We start from the raw sequence: 17815 nt of genomic DNA, 5'->3' as shown, positions 1-17815 counted from the left end.
TTTGTTCTTGCCTTCGAGGTTTTTCAACATCTTATTTTATCTGTAGGGTTTTGCCTTACGTTATTATTCGAGGTTTTTCAGGACCTTGAAAGAGATCCGGTGTGAGCCCCCGACCGCTGCCTGAGACCTCTGCGCAGCTGCGGGCTATTCCGTCCTGCTCGAAAGCCTCCAGTGAGGGAACAGACTCGACCCCCAAAATGTGCATCGAATTTTCGGATTGCAGAACCTTAAAGCTGGCCACCTGCTCGAATCAGATCAGACACGTGCACAACTACAAAGTAAAGCAACAGGCTAAGGCAGATATGGGATTTTCCTCAGTATCTTCCAGTACCGTGTTGTGAGAACTAAACCCAAAACGTCTAGCTTTTTCTCTTATTTTTATAAGATCAATATGTATTTCTGACCACTTGATACTTAATTATAAATGTAAAGGATAAATCAGTGTTCATTTTTCTTAGGGTTATGAATAACGAATTAGTGGCTTGCCCAGCTGTCCTTAGCCTCCAACTTTCCGGTCTAGAAACAATTTCCTTCTTTTTAACACCTAAATGACCTTCCTCTTCTGTTCAAAATGGAATCCATATCTCTACCAAAAAAGCTACTACTGTTAAGATGCGGGTGGTCCCTCCAGCACATGCTGGTAAAGCCAGCTGCACCTTTTAAGGGTCGCCCACGAGCTTGCTGGTCTGTCTCCTAAAGCCTGGGATGCTGTGCTGTCAGCCTTGAAACGTGAGTAGCATGAAGGGACTTCCCGTTGAACGTTTATGTCATACCCAGTTCTTCCTCAGCAGCCAAGGCTCTAATCTGATGACCAATGCTGGAAATGATGGACGAGAATGAATTAGAAGTGGTCCAGGTGCTGACGTCCCAGGATCTACACATCTGACCCTATTGAACCGCAGAAAGGTAGACTTTCATAAAGTCTACCAAAAACCTAATGGTAGAAAATTATCCTAATTTACTCATTTTACCCTAACTTACTAATCATGAGCATGTTAACCCAGCCTAACACGCGCTGATGCAGGTTAACGTCTTCTGAATTTCTCTGAACTGAGCCGGGCTTAGACTGGATGCACTGCCTGGCAGTCAGTCTCATTAGTTTGGCCTCATTATCCTTCAGATACTACTTAGCTCAAAGTTAAAATCCCTATCTTAAGGACAGTGTATGTATGTCCCTAATGGAAACTGAAAAACAATGGTCATGCTTTTCTTCTAGAAATAGCTTATAAGACAAAGTTCTGAAGGTTAGCTGGCCTTTCAGGAAAACACCTTCACCAGCATGCTGACCCAGTTACTAGTCTCAAAGCTGCTGTGTTTGGAGCTGTGGATGCCATTAGGGCTCTTCCATCACATTTTACTTTACTCAGCTAGTAATTATGAATATGAGCTCAGCTCTGCGGAAAACAGAACGAAACGGTCAGCAGTCATACTCCGTGAGTCTGCTCCCCTGGTGTCGAGAGAATATTACAGTGTCCTCCAGCCAGTCTTTGCCGGCTTTCCCAATATTACGCCTGACCCTCAGAAACTCTCCATAACTCCAGGTAGGAATCTCTGAGCTTTCAAGTTTAGCATCTAAAAACCTCACTCTGGATGTTTTCTTTATGATTCAAGAGTCATAAACATGTATAATCAAGCAGGGATTTCAGTGCTTTGGGAGAGAATTAAAAATTTGGTTAGGGTTTTGAAATTGAACGACTTATTTACTAACTTCATTTAAGCAGACCAAAATCCTGGTCCACATGGTGCTTGACAGTTGCTCTGTGTTAATATCACAGAAAAGGAAGTCCCTGCCTCTACCCATCATTCACCGTCTGTGGGAGAGTACTGAGGAACGGGGGGAAGTATAACAGTTATAGACCTGACACCACACTACACATGCACCTGACTCTGAACAAAGCCCAGGTCCGGGGACGGGAACCCCGTGCTACAAGGTGAGACAGGCAGGCGCCGGGCAGGGCAGCAGCAGTGCTCACCGTTTTTGGTTTGAAATAAACGTAAAGCTGTAATCCATGAAAAGAATTTTAACAAAGTATCGACTCATTAAAGTTAGTATGGGCATTTTATAACAGCAGGTCCAAATGTAACTTTTATAAGGACGGCAGCATGATGTCTTGTTTAATAGCATAGTATTTGTTTTTAAATTAATATTAGCTAAAATTAAGAATAACCATTTTGTTCTTTTAGCACAGTGATAAAAAGTTGCTTTTAATATGAGGGGAATATTTTTTACGTTAGATCATTTATATCAAAGATGTTATTCTAAACTCTAAAATATGTAGCTTTTACTAGTCTAAATCGAAGGAAGACAAGGACGGAACTGCCAAGCACATACTGAGGGTGGAAGGAAAGCCTGTGGCTACACGAGGTGTGGTACAGCAAAACCCCAAAAGCATTCATTTTGGGTTCCAGATTACTCAAGACACTCAGTATTGGGGGTGACTGAAGTTTAAATCAAAAACACTTTTCAAATTACACAGGGAGAGAAGACAACTACATAAAGCAAGCTCGGGGCTGCTCGACAGGCTTTATTCGGGTCATCATTCCACTTCCCTGGCCGAGTCGTCGTGGCTGGAGTTCTACTTGCAGGAGGAGAAGGTCTTCCAGAAGAAGTTCTTGCAGGGCGCTTTCTCTGGGCGCGGGGCCTGCTGAGGGGGCGGGCCTTCCTGCCGCTTGGACACCTCCCTGGCTGCCCCTACGAAGGGCACTGCACGGGCCTGGGAGGTCCACTTGTACCACTGAGCAAGGAAAGTCAACAGGCTGTTTTTCTGTGTTCCTGCCACTTCCTGCATATGCTTTTTAAAAGAAGCAGAGAGCATAGGAAAGAAAAATCAACCATCTGGCTCAGCCAGCATTTAAAGACACATAATTCCTTCTTTAAAAAAAAAAAAATAAAAGCTCCAAAACAACAAATCACATTTCTATTTAAAGGATGAGAAAGCTAAAGAACACCTTGACGAAATTGCTCTAATTAGAAAAAAGAAAAAGTTGAGGATTTTCAATCAAGGAAAGGAAGGAACTTGTTTTGTCCATAAGGTTTGCCAAGGTCCTTAATTCTGAAGGTCCGGAGACCTTTCCCAGATAAGTGACTGGCAACTGCCAAGCCCCTGAGGTGAACTGGGCTGATTTAGTACGGTCTCCCCATCTCTGGTCTTACTCCTGGCTGTCGACAAATGGCTCTTAGAGACGTTATACTCTGGTCTTTCAAACTCCTTAGAAAGCTTCTAGGAGTAAGCCAATGACAAATGACTTGTCTGAAACTCATCTGGGTAATTTCAGAGAAAAATCCATTTTTAATGGTCAACTTTATATACTCTTCCTGGAACTTTTTCAAAATGGAAAAATAAATCATCTCAAGTTACAAATTCTCACAATGAAAAATGTAATGACGTCAATTAACCCGAGCAAGTGAGAACGTATGCTACGTATATAAATTAAGATTCTAAGAGTACGTGTGACTATTTCTGCCATGGCAGGTCCATGATCACACTGTAATAGACCGGTACTGTCACTCAGTGTTTCAAAGACCACAGATGGAGATCACTAGCATGAAGGAGCCCCCCTCGAGTGTCAGAGCTTTCTAACAAACTTCCTAGGTCAAGACAACTGAGGGTAAACGAGAAACAGCGGTCTGTAGGGACCATGACAGGAACATAATGGGGTTCAGCCCCGCAGCCTGTCCTACACACCCTCGGCCGTGCGGATGCTGGGGAGTCCACAGGCATGGCCAAATCGGCCAGACAGAGAGACAGTCAAGAAGTGGGCTAGCATGCGGCTGAGGCAGGGACTACTCACCCCGCTGTCGTGCCCGGTGAGGCCACCCTCCAGGGGAAGGGCAGCGGTGGCCCCTAAGAGCAGCAGCAGTAGCAGCAGCAGCAGGCAGAGGGGCGGTGGCATCCTGCGGGCTGCCTGGCACTTCGTGCCAGCTCTGTGGCTGCTCATCCTCCTTGGCAGGCCCGGAATCTTGGTTTTTGTGGACGTGGATCTCTTTGAAGATTGAGGGGTAATTTCAGCTAAACCTGCAGCTGTTGCTTTGTACATGTACCTGTCTAAAGCCCGTCCCCCTCCCCTCACACTCGGTGACGGTGACGCATATGCAGAGGAATCAGTGCCCATTTTCGGATGGGCTTAACCCCGTCATCAAAGCCGCAGGTCGTGCCTGTGTTTACAAGGGATTTGCTCTTACTTTGCAATGCAAGTGCACTTGTTTCTGAAGAAGTTCTACTTCCTCATAATTATGCCTATAGCAAGCAGGAAGCCGTGAAAACAAAACCAAGTGAGTCAACGTAGCATAAATTTAGCCTTGGATGAGGAGCTTACGATCTGAAATTTCATCCAAAGAAAAGTATGACTGGATCTGCTACGGGCGGAGGAAACCGGGCAGTGAGGGCTCAGGGAGCCGCTTACAGCTTCCCCTGGCCTCACGGGTCTCAGGCAAGGACGCCTCGAGTGATCGTTCCCAGCACTACAGGCCAGACACTGGCCTCCTGCCCAGGCCTTCTCGAACTGTGCCATGAGCCCGAACCGCTTTATTGAAAGTGAGATTAAGATACAGATTGCCACGCAGTACAAGGAGCCGCCAAGGTTCCAGAATTCTAACGTGCGCCGGGCGACGATGACACTGGAAGAGCCAGGCTCTTCAAACCGCTGCTGGCCACTCACCAGTGGGTCATACACTAGCAAGCGCTTTTTTGAATGAAATGGAAATCAGATCGCATCGCGGGGCGTGAGGACTGTTCCAGTGTGTCGGGAGCACATGTCGTTTCTTACTGAGCGGCCTGCACTTGACCGGCTCCTCCTGACGGCGGTGCCACTGCTGACAGGCGCTGGCAGGCGCTGACGGTCAAGTCCTCTGTGCCTCCGGGCTCTTCCTCGCAGGTCCCACTTTCAGAATCACCCAAACACACACGCAGACCCACCGAAGAGCTGGCGGCTCCTTCCAGAAGTGAACGTCAGTGAGCACAGCTTCCCATGGCCCGCCTCACAGCCCTTCGCTCGGGGAAGCGGAGCCTCAGATTTCATTTCGGCACAGACTTGTTGTTTGAGATCCCAGGCAGAAGCGCCCCGGACGAGGACCCGCGCCTCACACTGCGCGGTGCCTGGTCCTTTCTTCTGTGCCGACACCTTTGCCTAAGATAATTCTCACAAATTAAAAACTCAGATGTATTTGCAGATGAGAAAGTCATGGCGGCCCAGCCAGCTTCTTATACCCTTTGTATACTTTGCAGATTTTATTCAACAGCCTCATTCAACATTCTCAGCGCCTCGCATGTACACAGGAGCCACGCCGTCCACCGACCACGTTGTGACGGCCTCGCTGAGGGCAGGAGACATACCCACAAATGAAGAAGTACGTTTTCAGTGTCACGAGTGTGCCAAGGGGGGTTCTGTGCCACAGGCTGGGGAAGGCTTTGTTTCACGTTATTACCGGCTGTTTCCAAGGAGGTGGCAACGTACCTTAGTGCTTCGGGGTGAGGGCTTAAAATCCTGGCTTTGCTGCTTGATTAACCTCTCTGGGTATAAGCGCAGTACGGCCTACCTTGCGGAACTGTGGCGAGGGCCAGTAAGATCACGTAAAGCACCTCGCACAGGCGCCAGTGCACAGCAGGCAGGCGTGTGAGGACTGTTCCTGAGGTGTCTTCAGCCCCCCGCCCCAGTACAAAGACGAGCTCCCCACTCTAAACGCTGGGAACCCCTGGGCAGAGCCGAGGAACCCGAGTGAGGGCTGCTACTCATCCCACCCGCACATCACAGACGCCGGGAACAAGAATTCACCGGGCGCCTACCATGCCAGGCCCCACACAAGGCCCAAGAGGTCACGTTCACCACCCCGAAGTCTGTCCTCGGGGAGCCGATAACCTAACGTTTGACGCAAGAATTGTGTTTCTGAAAAGATGTACAATGGGAACTTCGGTTGAAAGGAATTCAGTACTGAATGATTTTGAAAAACAAAGACTGCTTTGCTCATTCTAAAGAGCAGACTGAAGACCCAGATAGAAGTTAGAAGGTGAAGGCTCTCCTCTCTACACAGAAAAAACTTGTGATAATCAATGTCCAATAGCAGAGAGGGCTCGCTGACCCCGGACGTCAGCAGAGCCTGGGGACCCTCCATCGGGAATGCTGCAGAAGGGGTCCGACTTGCTGGGGAGAACTAAATGGCCTCTAAGGTTCCTCAGAGACTCCCCACTAAGGAGAGACTGGGCAAGCCCCAGTTAACCCTTCTTGGACATTTAGATTTTCAGGCACCAGCTCCGTAGGAGCCAGTGCGTAATTAAAAGTTAACATGGATCTTTTATTTCAAGCTTTTTGATGAATTGAGACAATAAGGAAAACAACGAATAATATAAATGTAAATTGCCCCCAACTATGTTACTAGGCCACCTTTATTTCAAAGACATCTGCTTCTTTATAGTTAATCATCTGGTTATATGGTTAATAGGTCTAGTTAAAGTTCAGGTGCGCTCCCAGGACTCTGAGGAAGCAAGTCCATGAAAAAGAGCCCTCTAGAACAGAGGGCCCCAACCCCCAGGCTGTCAGGAACCAGGCCGCACAGCAGGAGGTGAGCAAAGCGTCACCTGTGTCTGCAGCCGCTCCCCCCAGCGCCAGCATCACCACCTCGGCTCCGCCTCAGATCGGCAGGCATTAGATTCTCATAGGGGCACCGGTCCCTACACCATAAAGGTTGGGGACTGCTGCTCAAGAACACCTTTCTGCCAACTGTCACCAAAGATGGAACCGTAAAAGATGACTGACATCATCTCGGACATTCCAGAGTAAACTAAACCCTAACTGGAACATGGAGTGGGGAAGAGGCAGCTCATGGGAACACAGGGAAAAGAACCAGCTGCTCCTTATGAAGTCTGACCCTGGGTCACAACCCCCAACAGAGGTCAGGACCACTCATCGAAAATACAAACAGGTCGTACATAAATATGCCAAATAAACCAAAAGGTCAGACGAACACCAAGTCGGCAGCCGCATCTGGCTAGAAAACTTCACGTCAAAGCACCCATGGCGCCCTCTACGCCCTCTAGTCCGACAGGACACCCAGGGCACACGCGGCTTCGCTATTTGGCGTCATTTGTATACTGAGTTTCTGGAGACGCAGGAAACTACAAAAACAAGACGCCTTACGATGGTTCTGCCCATTTCCTATCATTGTCACGTGTAACCTCGCTGTGAGGTGTTTATAACCCTGCCTCATCGGTAAGAACACAAAGTTTCAGAAGGTCTGTTACTAAAGTGGAAAAATCAAGATGCACATCTAGATTGTCGACCTTTGGGAAGTCCACGTATCTAGTCTCTGAACTCTCCTTGATGAGTTCGACGAAGGCGTATCTGAAAGTCAGACAGAGCATACAGGATTTTGGCTGGAGTGTATGTACTATGATGGTAGAAGGCTTTATGACCCCCTTTTCCTTCACTGATGTGTCATGCAAATGTCACAATTATTATCTGAGATCAAGCGATTCGTTATTCGCAGAAGCTGAAATTGAAGTCTGAATGCAATGCTTCACTATGACCATAGCTTACCATCTCCTTTGCAGAGTCAGACTTTGGGGTGTCTTTCGCTGATCGTATTTGGTCATGGGGTATACATTCTACCCAAAGGTGACCTTTTCTCTCTCGGCCCCTCTCAGGTCAGCACCCCGAATGTACACACAGTCTCTACTGGTCAGCGGACCCCAAGGAGTCAGTTAACCTCAAGCTCTAGCCTGCCCACCAGTAACACGGGGATAATCACCAAATAGCCCGAGAAAAGTCACGTCAACTCTGTTTCTGGAGAAAATCACCTTTATGAAGAAAAAGGAGTACTTCCCAACATCCACTTTTTTACCTTGTGATCACAACTGACACGGGTTTAAAGCATTAATACTCAAAAGAACTACATATAGTGTTATTTATCTTTCAGGAATTGTTAGCCTGAAAAGTCATGTAAAAGAATAAAGAAATAACTATAATTTTTGCTTGGAAAAAATCAACCATATTTAATGGTTAATACATTTTTATTAATTGCAATAGATAGAATTTCCTATATATACCATTCACGCACAAGCCTTTTATAGGGGCTTCAGTAAGACGCGGGGAGTACTTTGCTAAGAGTTACCAGTTCTCTTTTAAACTAGCTTTTTGCAGTCAATGACAAGGAGAACACAGCACAAAAGCCTCTTAGCCTTTTTTTTTTAATCTCCACTTATCCTTTCAAAATTCCCTGTGTGGCGATGTGTGTTTTGGTGGCTCTACCTGTGGAAGGCCACTTTTTCCAAACGGTGATAGAGTTTAACTCTCACTTTCCTCTGCTGGCTCCACCGAATTTTTGTTTTCATCCTCTAACTTCTTTTTCTTCTTTGCTCTTCGTTCCAGGTTAGACTGAGCGATCTCTTCGTTTTTCTCTGTGATGTATCTTAGCTACAAAAAAACATTAACGAATTGTATTTCGATCTGGTTGTGAAGCCATTTTATAAGCCTGGGGCAAAAAATAAAAAATCTACACACTCTCCCAACCACTCTCGCCCAAAGAATCTGGGTGGAAAAGCCTGGTTTACATTCTTTAGAGTTAAACAGAGCTTCGAATTTGTTTCTAGTAGAAGGAATCAACTACAAAAGTCAACTCACGGCTACTCACATACCCTACCAAACAGGCAGGAGTTTCCTTAGTAATTAATGAATTAAAACTTGGGGCTTGCAGAAGGCATGCCAATCACAAATGTACTCTGCAAAGCACAAATATAGTCAACATCCCCCTACATTTATCCAACTAAAATTGTTGGGGTCTTTTTTTTGAGGGGGGGGAAGGTTGAACGCTTCACGAATTTGCATGTCATCCTTGTACAGGGGCCGTGCTAATCAACTCGGTATCGTTCCCATTTTTGTCCATGTGCTGCCAAGGCGGGCACTGTCTCGCAAATTGTTGAGCCATTACTATGCACCAGATACAAGGGACACGGGGTACTAAGACAAGGCCCCTGCCCTGAGGGAGGATTTATCAAATGTACCACTTTAGCTGCAAATCTTCAGTAAGAAGCTTCTGTCTAATGAAAAAAAAAACTTGAGTCCAAAATAAAAACATTTGCAGAGAGCTTCACAATTAATATTCTAAGAGGACTTGCACTGACCATTCCTTTGCAAAAGAAAGTTACGACACAGAATTTATGAGGAGAGAAATGTCATTTCCACTGACACAAAGCACCATCAGGCAGCTTAGCTATTTTACTTAGGAATCATATTATCCTTAACCTTGGTTTAAACTTGGGAGGAAGGATGTTAGAAGATCAAAAGCATAAAAGAGCCTTGTAGAAACGGCACTAGAGTCAGGGTTAGAAGGTCAAGGTTCAGCTGTCAACCACGGGCTTCATATTTACCTTTGGAAAGTTACTAACTCCAGTTGCCTAGCCTGTAAAATGGGCTAGTTGTGTTATTAAAAACCTTTATAAGGTGGTTGTGAGGTTTTGATAAAGTGCATAAAATATTTACAAAAGCCCCCTGTAATTGCCAACCACTATACAAATTCATTCCTTCAACAACTACGTACTGAGCACCTACCGCGTGCCGGGCCCTATTCTAGGCACAATAGATGGAGCAGAGAAGGCGACAGAAATCCTGCCCTCATGGCACTCACATATTAGGGAGGAACAAGTATTTTAACTGCTAGAATCAGACTTGGTCAGGAAACCTCAGGCATCCTGAATCTGCCACCGGACACAGCCACTAGCCTGGGGAGAACACAGCATCACCTGTCAAATGAGGGCTGGGTCAAGATGACCTGTAGACTTCTTTAAAAAGGTAGAAAATGTCCTGCCCATCCCAGCTGTACAGATATCGCTTCCATAGCTGGCCCCTCAGGAAAACTGTGGGCACCGTGATGAACCTACCCCCATACACTCTGGCCTGTGACCTGTGTCTGACATCGTGCTGTAAATGAAACACAGGACCAAAGTTTTGAGATATAACGAAAAAGGCAAACTATGAAATCCAGAGAGTGCTGATTAGAAAATTTCAAATTGGCTTGGCAAGATCCATCATAATGAAAGAAAGACTATAAATTACGGGCAGGTCTGAACAGTTCAACTATCTCTCGTTTTTTATGCAAGGTGCCCTGGGGAATCACTTCATGGCTGCAAGTGATTAACTGGGAATAATGTATTCTGATGGGAAAGGGGGGCGAGGGAAGAAACTCATCTCTCACCAGTGAATTACTCCTCCTGGCTAAGAGCTTCACATCTTCGGTGTTAATTGTGCTTCTTTTCGCGTGTCTGTAGAAAGGGCAGAAACAATTCACCAAAATGTTTGGTATTATTTAAAGTTTTGATGAAACACAAAAGTTCATGGTCAGACTTCAGGCTAGCAAGGATCTCTAAGCAGCCCATCTTTTCAGATTAAGGTCATTAAACATCAGTGACACAAAAATGAACAAAGTGACTAGGCCAAGGTACCAATTAAATAAAGAGACCAAGAAAATGCAGAAGCCCCATCCGTCCACCTCCAGCGAGGGCCAAGGGTGCCTGAAGAATGCAAGAACAGAACGGTCTGAGGCGTTAAATCTTCTGAAGGGACTTGCTTGGTCACAATGGTCACAGCGAACACCAGAGAAAAAAGCAAGGTCACCGCGCACTTTTAGTGAAAAGAGAAAACGGCAGTCTCACGAGACAATCACCTCTGCTTAGAGAGACCTTAAACAGAAGAATGAAGAATTTCCAGGAGGCCTGGCTTCGCCTAGGCCAAGACCCTGAAGCTCACTCTGAGGGCTGAATTACAGGACGAGGCTTATGCACGTGCCTCCAAACGCCAGTTTGCCAACAAGGAGTTGAGCCCGGTTAGAACAAAGACCGTCCTTTAAACAAGAATGTTTCTTGTTCATAACATGGACTCGATTCTCATTCCAGTCCTCTCATCTTTACTTTAAAAGGTACTTGAGATAAGCTCTATTCAATAATTACTCCAGTTACACCCTTTCTTCGCATTTCTATCATCCTCTAAAAATAAGCAGGAACTCTGTATGAATAGACAGGAATCTCTGTAGCCTTAATAACCAGCAAAGTGGCCAGCACATAGTAGGTCCACACTGAGTATCTGTTGAGTTAAAGTCACACTGAAATTATACTTCATCATTTGGCCAAATTAATTCTTCACATCCTGCTCAGTGTGCAAGTATCACGTGTCCTCTCATCATGATTGACACTATCTGCTTGTCCTGAAATAACATCCATTTTAGAAGATACTTCTAATCAGCCACTTGCAAAGACCAGGATAAAGGGGGGCAAAAATCAGACAGAAGGTGATACGATAAGAGCAGCCACAAAGCAAGAAGCCAGTCCAGAGGTCACAGGCGGAGGATGTGTGGACACGGTGTGGCCTCGTCTCGACCACACCGTCAGGCTGCTCTGCCGGACTCTGCGCTCTTCAGAAAGCGCAGTAAATGAGCGAAGGAAAGCAGCACCCTGACACCGCAAGGTGAGCTGCTCCGTTCACAAAGGAGCGTGTGGGAGACAACGCAGTCGGCCTTCTCTGCCACGCGACTTGTCATCTGGCATCTCTGCACCGTGTTTAACGTGAACTCTTTCCTAGACGCAGGGCGGGTATACGCTCCGCCAGCCACTGCACGTCGGACTCTCCGATACCAAACCTGACTCCGGAAAATTACTCTAGGGAAAATCACAAAGCGATTTTTCATGCAACACTTTTAGCAACACAGGTTTTAAAGATTATTCCCAAAATGTTCTTAGAATTTATTATAGAGAATTTATCTTCTTTAAAATGTTTCATCTGTAACATATTAACAATATTAAGGGACTAGAGAGTTCAAAGCTAAATAAGGGAAATATATAACTTAAATCAAAATGATTTTCCAAAGTTTATGGGTGAATTGATTACATGGACTGTATTTTGTCATAGAAACAAGGTTACGAATACCAGTTAGGTTCCCAGTCCACCTTCAAAGACTATTTACTAAATATTTAACCTGAAATAGTACATATTTCGGATTTCTCGAAGTAACCATAGTCCTAGGAGTAGAGACTGGGTGACAGGGAGAACTCAAAGCCACAGGATTAACAAAGTTGACCTTCTGAAACTATCAATTTTATTCAGTGATAAACTTTAAAACACGATTTTTTTTTATATGAGAGCAAACTGGAACACTATGAAAACCAACATAAAATTAAGACAAAGAATGAGTCTTCGAAGAAAATCTGCTCTTGCATTCACTTAGGGTTCTCGGGAGGAAGCCGGAGACGCAGTGGGGCACACGCCTGCACACAGCAGACGAGGCAAGGCTCACAGCGAGCGAAGCCTCAGACGGTCTCAGAGAGCAGCAGCTGACAGCCTTTACGCGGACTCCTTTATCTGAAAGATGACGATGTTCTTCCTTGTGGGGCTTACAGTCTAAGTGACACAAACACACACCGTTTCCTCCCCTAGGTCCCAGCAAAAGAAACTCAACCTTTTAACGTGATTATAAAAAAACACATGAGAGTACCTGAAAGCTTAATATACTATAATGCTAAACATTTCTAATTTCATTTTTGTTTCTAGTATTTTTGCAGAAGCATTGAAAAATGTTTGTTTTTGCCCATAGCTAACACGGAAATAGCAAAAAAAAAGAGTCACAACTGGTGGCAAAGGCCTGAGATGCCAATACACATCCTACAATGCACAGAACAGCCTCCTCACAAAGAAGAATCCAGTCCAAAATATTGTTAGTGCTGAGGTGGAAAAACTCGGCTCTTTATTTATAAAACTTTATGTTCCAAATAATCATCTACTTATTTACATTTTGTGTCTCTCTTTGTAATAAAAACAGATGTAGTTTCAAAAAAGAGAAAAAGAAGAAATGGCAAACAAAGGCAATAAACTTATTTTATAGGAGACACAGGGGGTGGGGGATAATGGGCCACACGTAAGGGGCAACCACCTGACTTAACAATGAATAAACCATATGCACTATCGGTATCCCATAATATTATCTTATCCCTTTTGGCCAAGTTGAAGATGCTGAGCGGTTTTTAGGGACTCATATATACAGGAATAGGAAAGATTTAGAGCCTGCCCTCTGAGAACCTACTGCTTTAATTCATTCAAAACGTTCACCCGAGAAACAAAGAGCTAATAGAAGCAAGGTGAAAAGTATGGGGTGTGGGAGAGGCTGGCACCGAATCACAAGTGGTAGCAAATTAGAAAGCTTTGGTCCTTTCAGGCTTTAGTCATTCAGATTGCTTCATAAAAGCAATTCGCTGCAATTGTTTTCAATTACCTGAGGTGCTAATTGAAGAGATGAGCATAAATCTCCTGTAAAAGCTAAAGCTTTACCAGCTGAAAGCAAGTCACCCTCTTTTCAAGGAGTGTATGTCTCAGAACAAACGCAGCAAATGCAAGCCTGATGTGGACGCCTGCTGTCATTATCCGGCCACCTGCCAGCAATCAGCGCCTGGAGCACAGTGCAGCCCCGCTTTGGGGGGCCCACACCCCAGCATCACACCAGAAATGGCCTGAAAAGCACGCCCGCCTCCACATTCACATTCAGAGTCCTAGAGACGTTATTCATGTCTTTTTAGCCTGGAACTGAATAACTTCAGTTCTCTTAAAAAAAAAACTTGGAAAACTTCAAAAAATGCCAAATCAAGTCTGAATGGACGTGATTAAAGCAGATGTTATATTCTTGCGGAATCATAGTTAGAGATGAGCCTCCACAAAATACAAAAAAAAAAAGACGAGCTCAGGCTCTCCAGAAGTGCAGCGCCAGATGGCCTGCCAGCAGAACGCACGCCAGCACGGCGTCGGACAACCCCGCTCTTCACCCACCTTGCGAACATTTCGAGGTCTCTGGCAAAATTTTCTGAAAGAGAAAAAGAGATGTGCTTTAGCTGCCCTCATCTCAATCTTTCAGAAGTCTCAACTTCTGCAGTGAGGGCAGGGACTAATACCACAGAGCCCTTTAAAAGGCGACAGGGAGCCACGTCAGGCAGACCCATCACTGCTCAGGCGCCTTTAGCCATTTGAGTATGACGACCACCTCGTCCTTGCCGGCACCCTTGACCCTTTATCACGAGCTTTCTGGCAACTGTGGGTACATCTTTCATTTCTAGAAACTACCCCTTAACTTTAAATTTTGCTACAAATTAGGGCTTGCAAGGACATTAATTTCCTGTGAAGTCAAGCAAATAGCAATGCCACAAGTTCAACTGTCAAATAAACTATGGGTGATAAAAAATGTTATAAAGCAATGAAATAAAAAATTTAATGTCTAATGTTCCAGGCAGTTTAAAACAATAAAGTCCCAGTGTTAGTGTAATAGAAAAAAAGTTCTTTCTATAAAATATCCAAATGTGACAGTCAAGAAAAGGACTGTGTCACGAACGGTGTCCAGCGACAGCGTTCTGTCTGGCGGTGAGACCCGACATGGCACCCACCCACGCATTTCTCCCAGGCAAAATCAACCTTTGGGGCTTCTATACGTATGCAGGAAGGCCGGGCTCCATACCACACTGTCGGAACGTCACCTCCGAGATCGCTGCGATGGTCTGTTTGCTGAACTGCACCTCCTTGTCCGAGGCCACCTCCTCGCACAGACAGCCCACAGTGTAGTGGACCGCTGCCTTCAGCCTCTGAAGCGAAAACCAAAATACCGCATAGGGGAGGTTGCAATGAGACCTCTTCGCATCTTAAAAAATTAAGACCAAGGAGAGGGCCTGCTCAGCCTAACAGCACTCCCCATAATGGCTCAGTGACTTCTCCCGTATACTAATAAATTAATGAGGCCCTCTGGAGTGTGACTTGTGGAAACATTACTTCCTGGTTAATGGTTATGATTTAGGTCAAGTAAAGATAAGAATTATGATGGTACGTCAGTAGGGAGTGAAGTCAGATGGCACTTGCAAAGTGTCTGTGTGACTTTACTCTGTTAGTCGACAAATATGTGCCAAGTTCCCACGGAGTAAAGGCACATGCTAGGTGTTTGGGACACACCATGAAAAAACAGACAAGGATTTTGTATCCTGATGGGGGTTAATCAAATTAATGCAAAAGGACCCAGTCCCCCTGCTAAAGTCCCTGCCAGCCCCATGCCTGTAAGTGACGAAAGGTAAATAATTAGGACACCAGAAGGGCTGGATTACTGGCCCACCTCAGCGGGACCCTAAGAGCTCCTTAGCCACCCTTTTAGATGTTAGGAAACACCTCTCCTCCCCACGCAGAGGAGTGAAAAAAGCAACACAAGGGAAGCCAAGGTCTCAGTCTCATGTCAACGAACTGTTGAGGCCCTGAGTAGACTCCGTCTTTGTGCTGGAGAGAGTTGAACGGGACATGACAGACAGCATGAACTATGAACGGTACCAGCAAGTGTTCACAGCAGAGGCAAGAGGAGGAGAGACTGCAAGATGACAAGTCCAAGACCCCGGCATAGAGGCCAGGCAGCAAGCCAGGCACCAACCGCCCTTCCTTACTTAGTTTCAGACCTCACAAATCTAGGCAAGCTGAGGCCTTTAGTAGGAGGAGACAAAGGGACCCTTACCCTGGGAGCGATAAAGACCCTCTGAGGTCATCCTTTTTAGGTGTGTAGGAGGGGGGACGGAAGGGGGGAAAGGACAGGGATCCTTCTGAATGCTCCTGCGCTTTTCTGTCCCTCCTCCTCCTGTGCACCTCCTGGACTGGGCAAAGGGCCCTCTTCAATGCCGCAGACACTTACAGGTTAAATGACAACCCTATACTCAAGGACACGACCCGTCAGTTTCGTTCACTACTAACCATCTAGTGCCAAGAACAGCTGGTTGAACGAATGATCCTCAATCACTGCACAGAGAATAAAGTTCAAATTCCTCAGCCATCTTTGCCGCCTTACTCATTTAATCAATAGCATTTATTGTTTATTGAGAGCCAGGCTGTGTAGTAGAGGCTGAGAATATAAAAATGTAAAAGACGGCCCCTGATGTCCAAGAGTTTATCTTCCACACCTCTGCACTGCCATGAAAGACCAGGGGCTGGAACGGTTCCAGGGAAGGACAAAGAGACAGGACTGAGGGCAACTAACAGCAGGATCCTTGACTGGGCCCTGGATCAAGGATGAAAGGCCAGTACAAGTAACACCTTTCAGACAACTGGGAAAATTTGAATATGGACTGAACATTAGATAAGAGAATCTTATCAATATGAAACTTCCGGAGGGTGATCATGGAGAGTAAGCTGGAGGATGCCCAGTTCTTGGGAGATGCATACTAAAATAGTAAAATGGAAAGGCAAAGTATCAAGATATTTGCAATTAATTCAGAAAAAAATGGAGCAAGAGAGCAAAAACGGCAAAATGTTAACAATTGGTGAATGGCGGTGAGGGGCATATGGGTGTCGGGTACTCTAGCCTCACAACTTTTTCTAAAGGCTTGAACTTCTCAAAATAAGGGGAGAGGAAATGTAACACTTCGTAGGAAAAAAACTCCCACGTACTGAGCTCATTCACGTGTCTCTCCAGTTAACCCTTTTCGAGGCTGTCACCTGGTTCTTGCTTTTTACCTCTTTACAGCGCTGTTCCGCTCTCGGGACTCAGCCACACCATTTATTCCCGCTGCTGATGACAGGGAAGGCTGAACACGCGCGACACCCGCGACGGGAGGTTATTACCACTCCAATTTTCCATATACGAATGCCGAGTGTGGGCAGTCAAGGCGACCCTCCGGCTGCGGAGCCCGGATGCGACCCACGCCGGGAGGATGGCTCCGGCAGCGGGCGGCGCGGTCTGCACGCAGGCCCGGAGGCCGCCGCCTGCCTGCGGGACGCAGCGCGCCGCTTCCGGCCGCCAGCGTTCTGGAGCTCGCGCCACGTGCCCGGCACGCCGTTTGGCGCTGCATTCCCTGTGACGCTCACCCCGCACCCTCACGACCGCCTCGTCGCAGAAGGGAGACTGAGGCTGTCACAAAGCCGCACGGCGAGGCCCCGCCGCCTGACACCCGAGCGCGCCGCCTCCTGTCCCGGGTATGTCCCGCCAACCCGCGTTACCGTGGAAACCGCCTCCCAGCACCCCCCGCGGCAGCCGAGTCGGCCTGGGAGCGGCCCCCGCCCGTGGGACGCGGGCACCACAGCGAAGCCCGGCCGCGGCCCCCGGGGCTTTTCCTGTTCAGAGACGCGGCGCCGTCCTCCCCCAGCCCAGCCGGGACGCGCGTTTCTCCTGTACCTGTCGATAGGATAACTGCTGCTGCTCATCAGCCCCCTCGTCTTCCTCCATCCCGGCGGCCACCCCAGGCAGGAGCGCGAGCTCATAAAGAGAGCGACCGCGACGGCGCACTCGGATTTTCCCGCCGCAGCGCCCGACGACGGGCCGCGCGGAGGGACAAAACGCGCGTTTCACGCTGCCTCGCGCGTGCGCGCGCCCCCCAGCGGCCGCTCGGGGAAGGGCCCTTCGCAGCCCGTCTGCTCCTGCCCCTCCCCGGCTTTTCTCCCCGAGGGGGCCAGACCACCCAAGCCCAGCTCCCCGTGGACCCCAGACCCAGCTCAGTGCCTGGCACAGCGGTTAACACCAGCGCTCGGGAAGAGTGGGCGTGCGTAGATGTGTAGGGACAACATCGGTCCGCAACATTCTTTATTGTAACTTCCATACAGCTCCACTGTGAGTTTTTATAACTCCGCCACCAACAATAGTGTCACAAAATGAGACTACGGACAGATGCTGGATTACTATCCCATTCAACGAATACGTCGCTCGCCTCGTTGCCATAGGCAAATGAACCTCAACTTTGGGTCTTTACTGCTTCCGAACCTTCTCCAGTTCTTTCCCACCTTCTCAACTTCACTCTTGGCACTTTAGAGTCTGAAGAGTCCCGGGCCGAGGCATTACATT

At 47.0% G+C, this 17815-nt stretch overlaps 2 protein-coding genes and 1 non-coding gene across 5 annotated transcripts; all 3 read right to left on the bottom strand.

Annotated features, from left to right (window-relative positions):
* Positions 1 to 2403: 2403 nt before the first annotated feature.
* On the bottom strand, positions 2404 to 4139 carry LOC107513101 (cortistatin). The gene is made up of 2 exons (XM_016149378.2): positions 3793 to 4139; positions 2404 to 2792 (listed from the first exon to the last, which is right to left on the bottom strand). The coding sequence occupies exons 1-2, from the start codon at positions 4111 to 4113 to the stop codon at positions 2577 to 2579; spliced, it is 537 nt and encodes a 178-aa protein (XP_016004864.2). The 5' UTR covers positions 4114 to 4139; the 3' UTR covers positions 2404 to 2576.
* A 3845-nt stretch (positions 4140 to 7984) lies between these two features.
* Positions 7985 to 17310, bottom strand: LOC107513102 (centromere protein S). Of its 3 annotated transcripts, XM_016149379.2 has the most exons (5): positions 17153 to 17309; positions 14474 to 14597; positions 13795 to 13828; positions 10184 to 10250; positions 7985 to 8406 (listed from the first exon to the last, which is right to left on the bottom strand). In XM_016149379.2, the coding sequence occupies exons 1-5, from the start codon at positions 17201 to 17203 to the stop codon at positions 8278 to 8280; spliced, it is 405 nt and encodes a 134-aa protein (XP_016004865.1). In that variant the 5' UTR covers positions 17204 to 17309; the 3' UTR covers positions 7985 to 8277. The 3 variants fall into 3 exon arrangements, with proteins under 3 accessions (XP_016004865.1, XP_036084434.1, XP_016004866.2); XM_036228541.1 differs by lacking the exons at positions 7985 to 8406; positions 10184 to 10250 and adding an exon at positions 12054 to 12378 and having other exon boundaries at positions 14493 to 14597; positions 17153 to 17310; XM_016149380.2 differs by lacking the exons at positions 7985 to 8406; positions 10184 to 10250 and adding an exon at positions 12054 to 12339 and having other exon boundaries at positions 14493 to 14597; positions 17153 to 17310.
* Positions 8788 to 8894, bottom strand: LOC118606431. The gene has a single exon (XR_004952384.1). It is a non-coding gene; the product is annotated as a U6 spliceosomal RNA (small nuclear RNA).
* Positions 17311 to 17815: the final 505 nt, after the last annotated feature.

This window comes from Rousettus aegyptiacus, unplaced genomic scaffold (genome assembly GCF_014176215.1).
Source record: "Rousettus aegyptiacus isolate mRouAeg1 unplaced genomic scaffold, mRouAeg1.p scaffold_m13_p_1, whole genome shotgun sequence".
Taxonomy (NCBI): domain Eukaryota; kingdom Metazoa; phylum Chordata; class Mammalia; order Chiroptera; family Pteropodidae; genus Rousettus; species Rousettus aegyptiacus.
Note: the sequence above shows the minus strand (reverse complement) of the source record. Positions and strands in the feature narration are given on the sequence as shown.

Coding starts and splice junctions, on each gene's coding strand:
- LOC107513101 (XM_016149378.2), bottom strand. CDS start 4,113: ATGGGCACTGATTCCTCTGCATATGCGTCACCGTCACCGAGTGTGAGG. Junction 2,793..3,792: donor TCACCGGGCACGACAGCGGG/GTGAGTAGTCCC, acceptor TCTTTTAAAAAG/CATATGCAGGAAGTGGCAGG.
- LOC107513102 (XM_036228541.1), bottom strand. CDS start 17,203: ATGGAGGAAGACGAGGGGGCTGATGAGCAGCAGCAGTTATCCTATCGA. Junction 14,598..17,152: donor AGCAGTTATCCTATCGACAG/GTACAGGAGAAA, acceptor TTTTCGCTTCAG/AGGCTGAAGGCAGCGGTCCA. Junction 13,829..14,492: donor CCATCGCAGCGATCTCGGAG/GTGACGTTCCGA, acceptor TTTCTCTTTCAG/AAAATTTTGCCAGAGACCTC.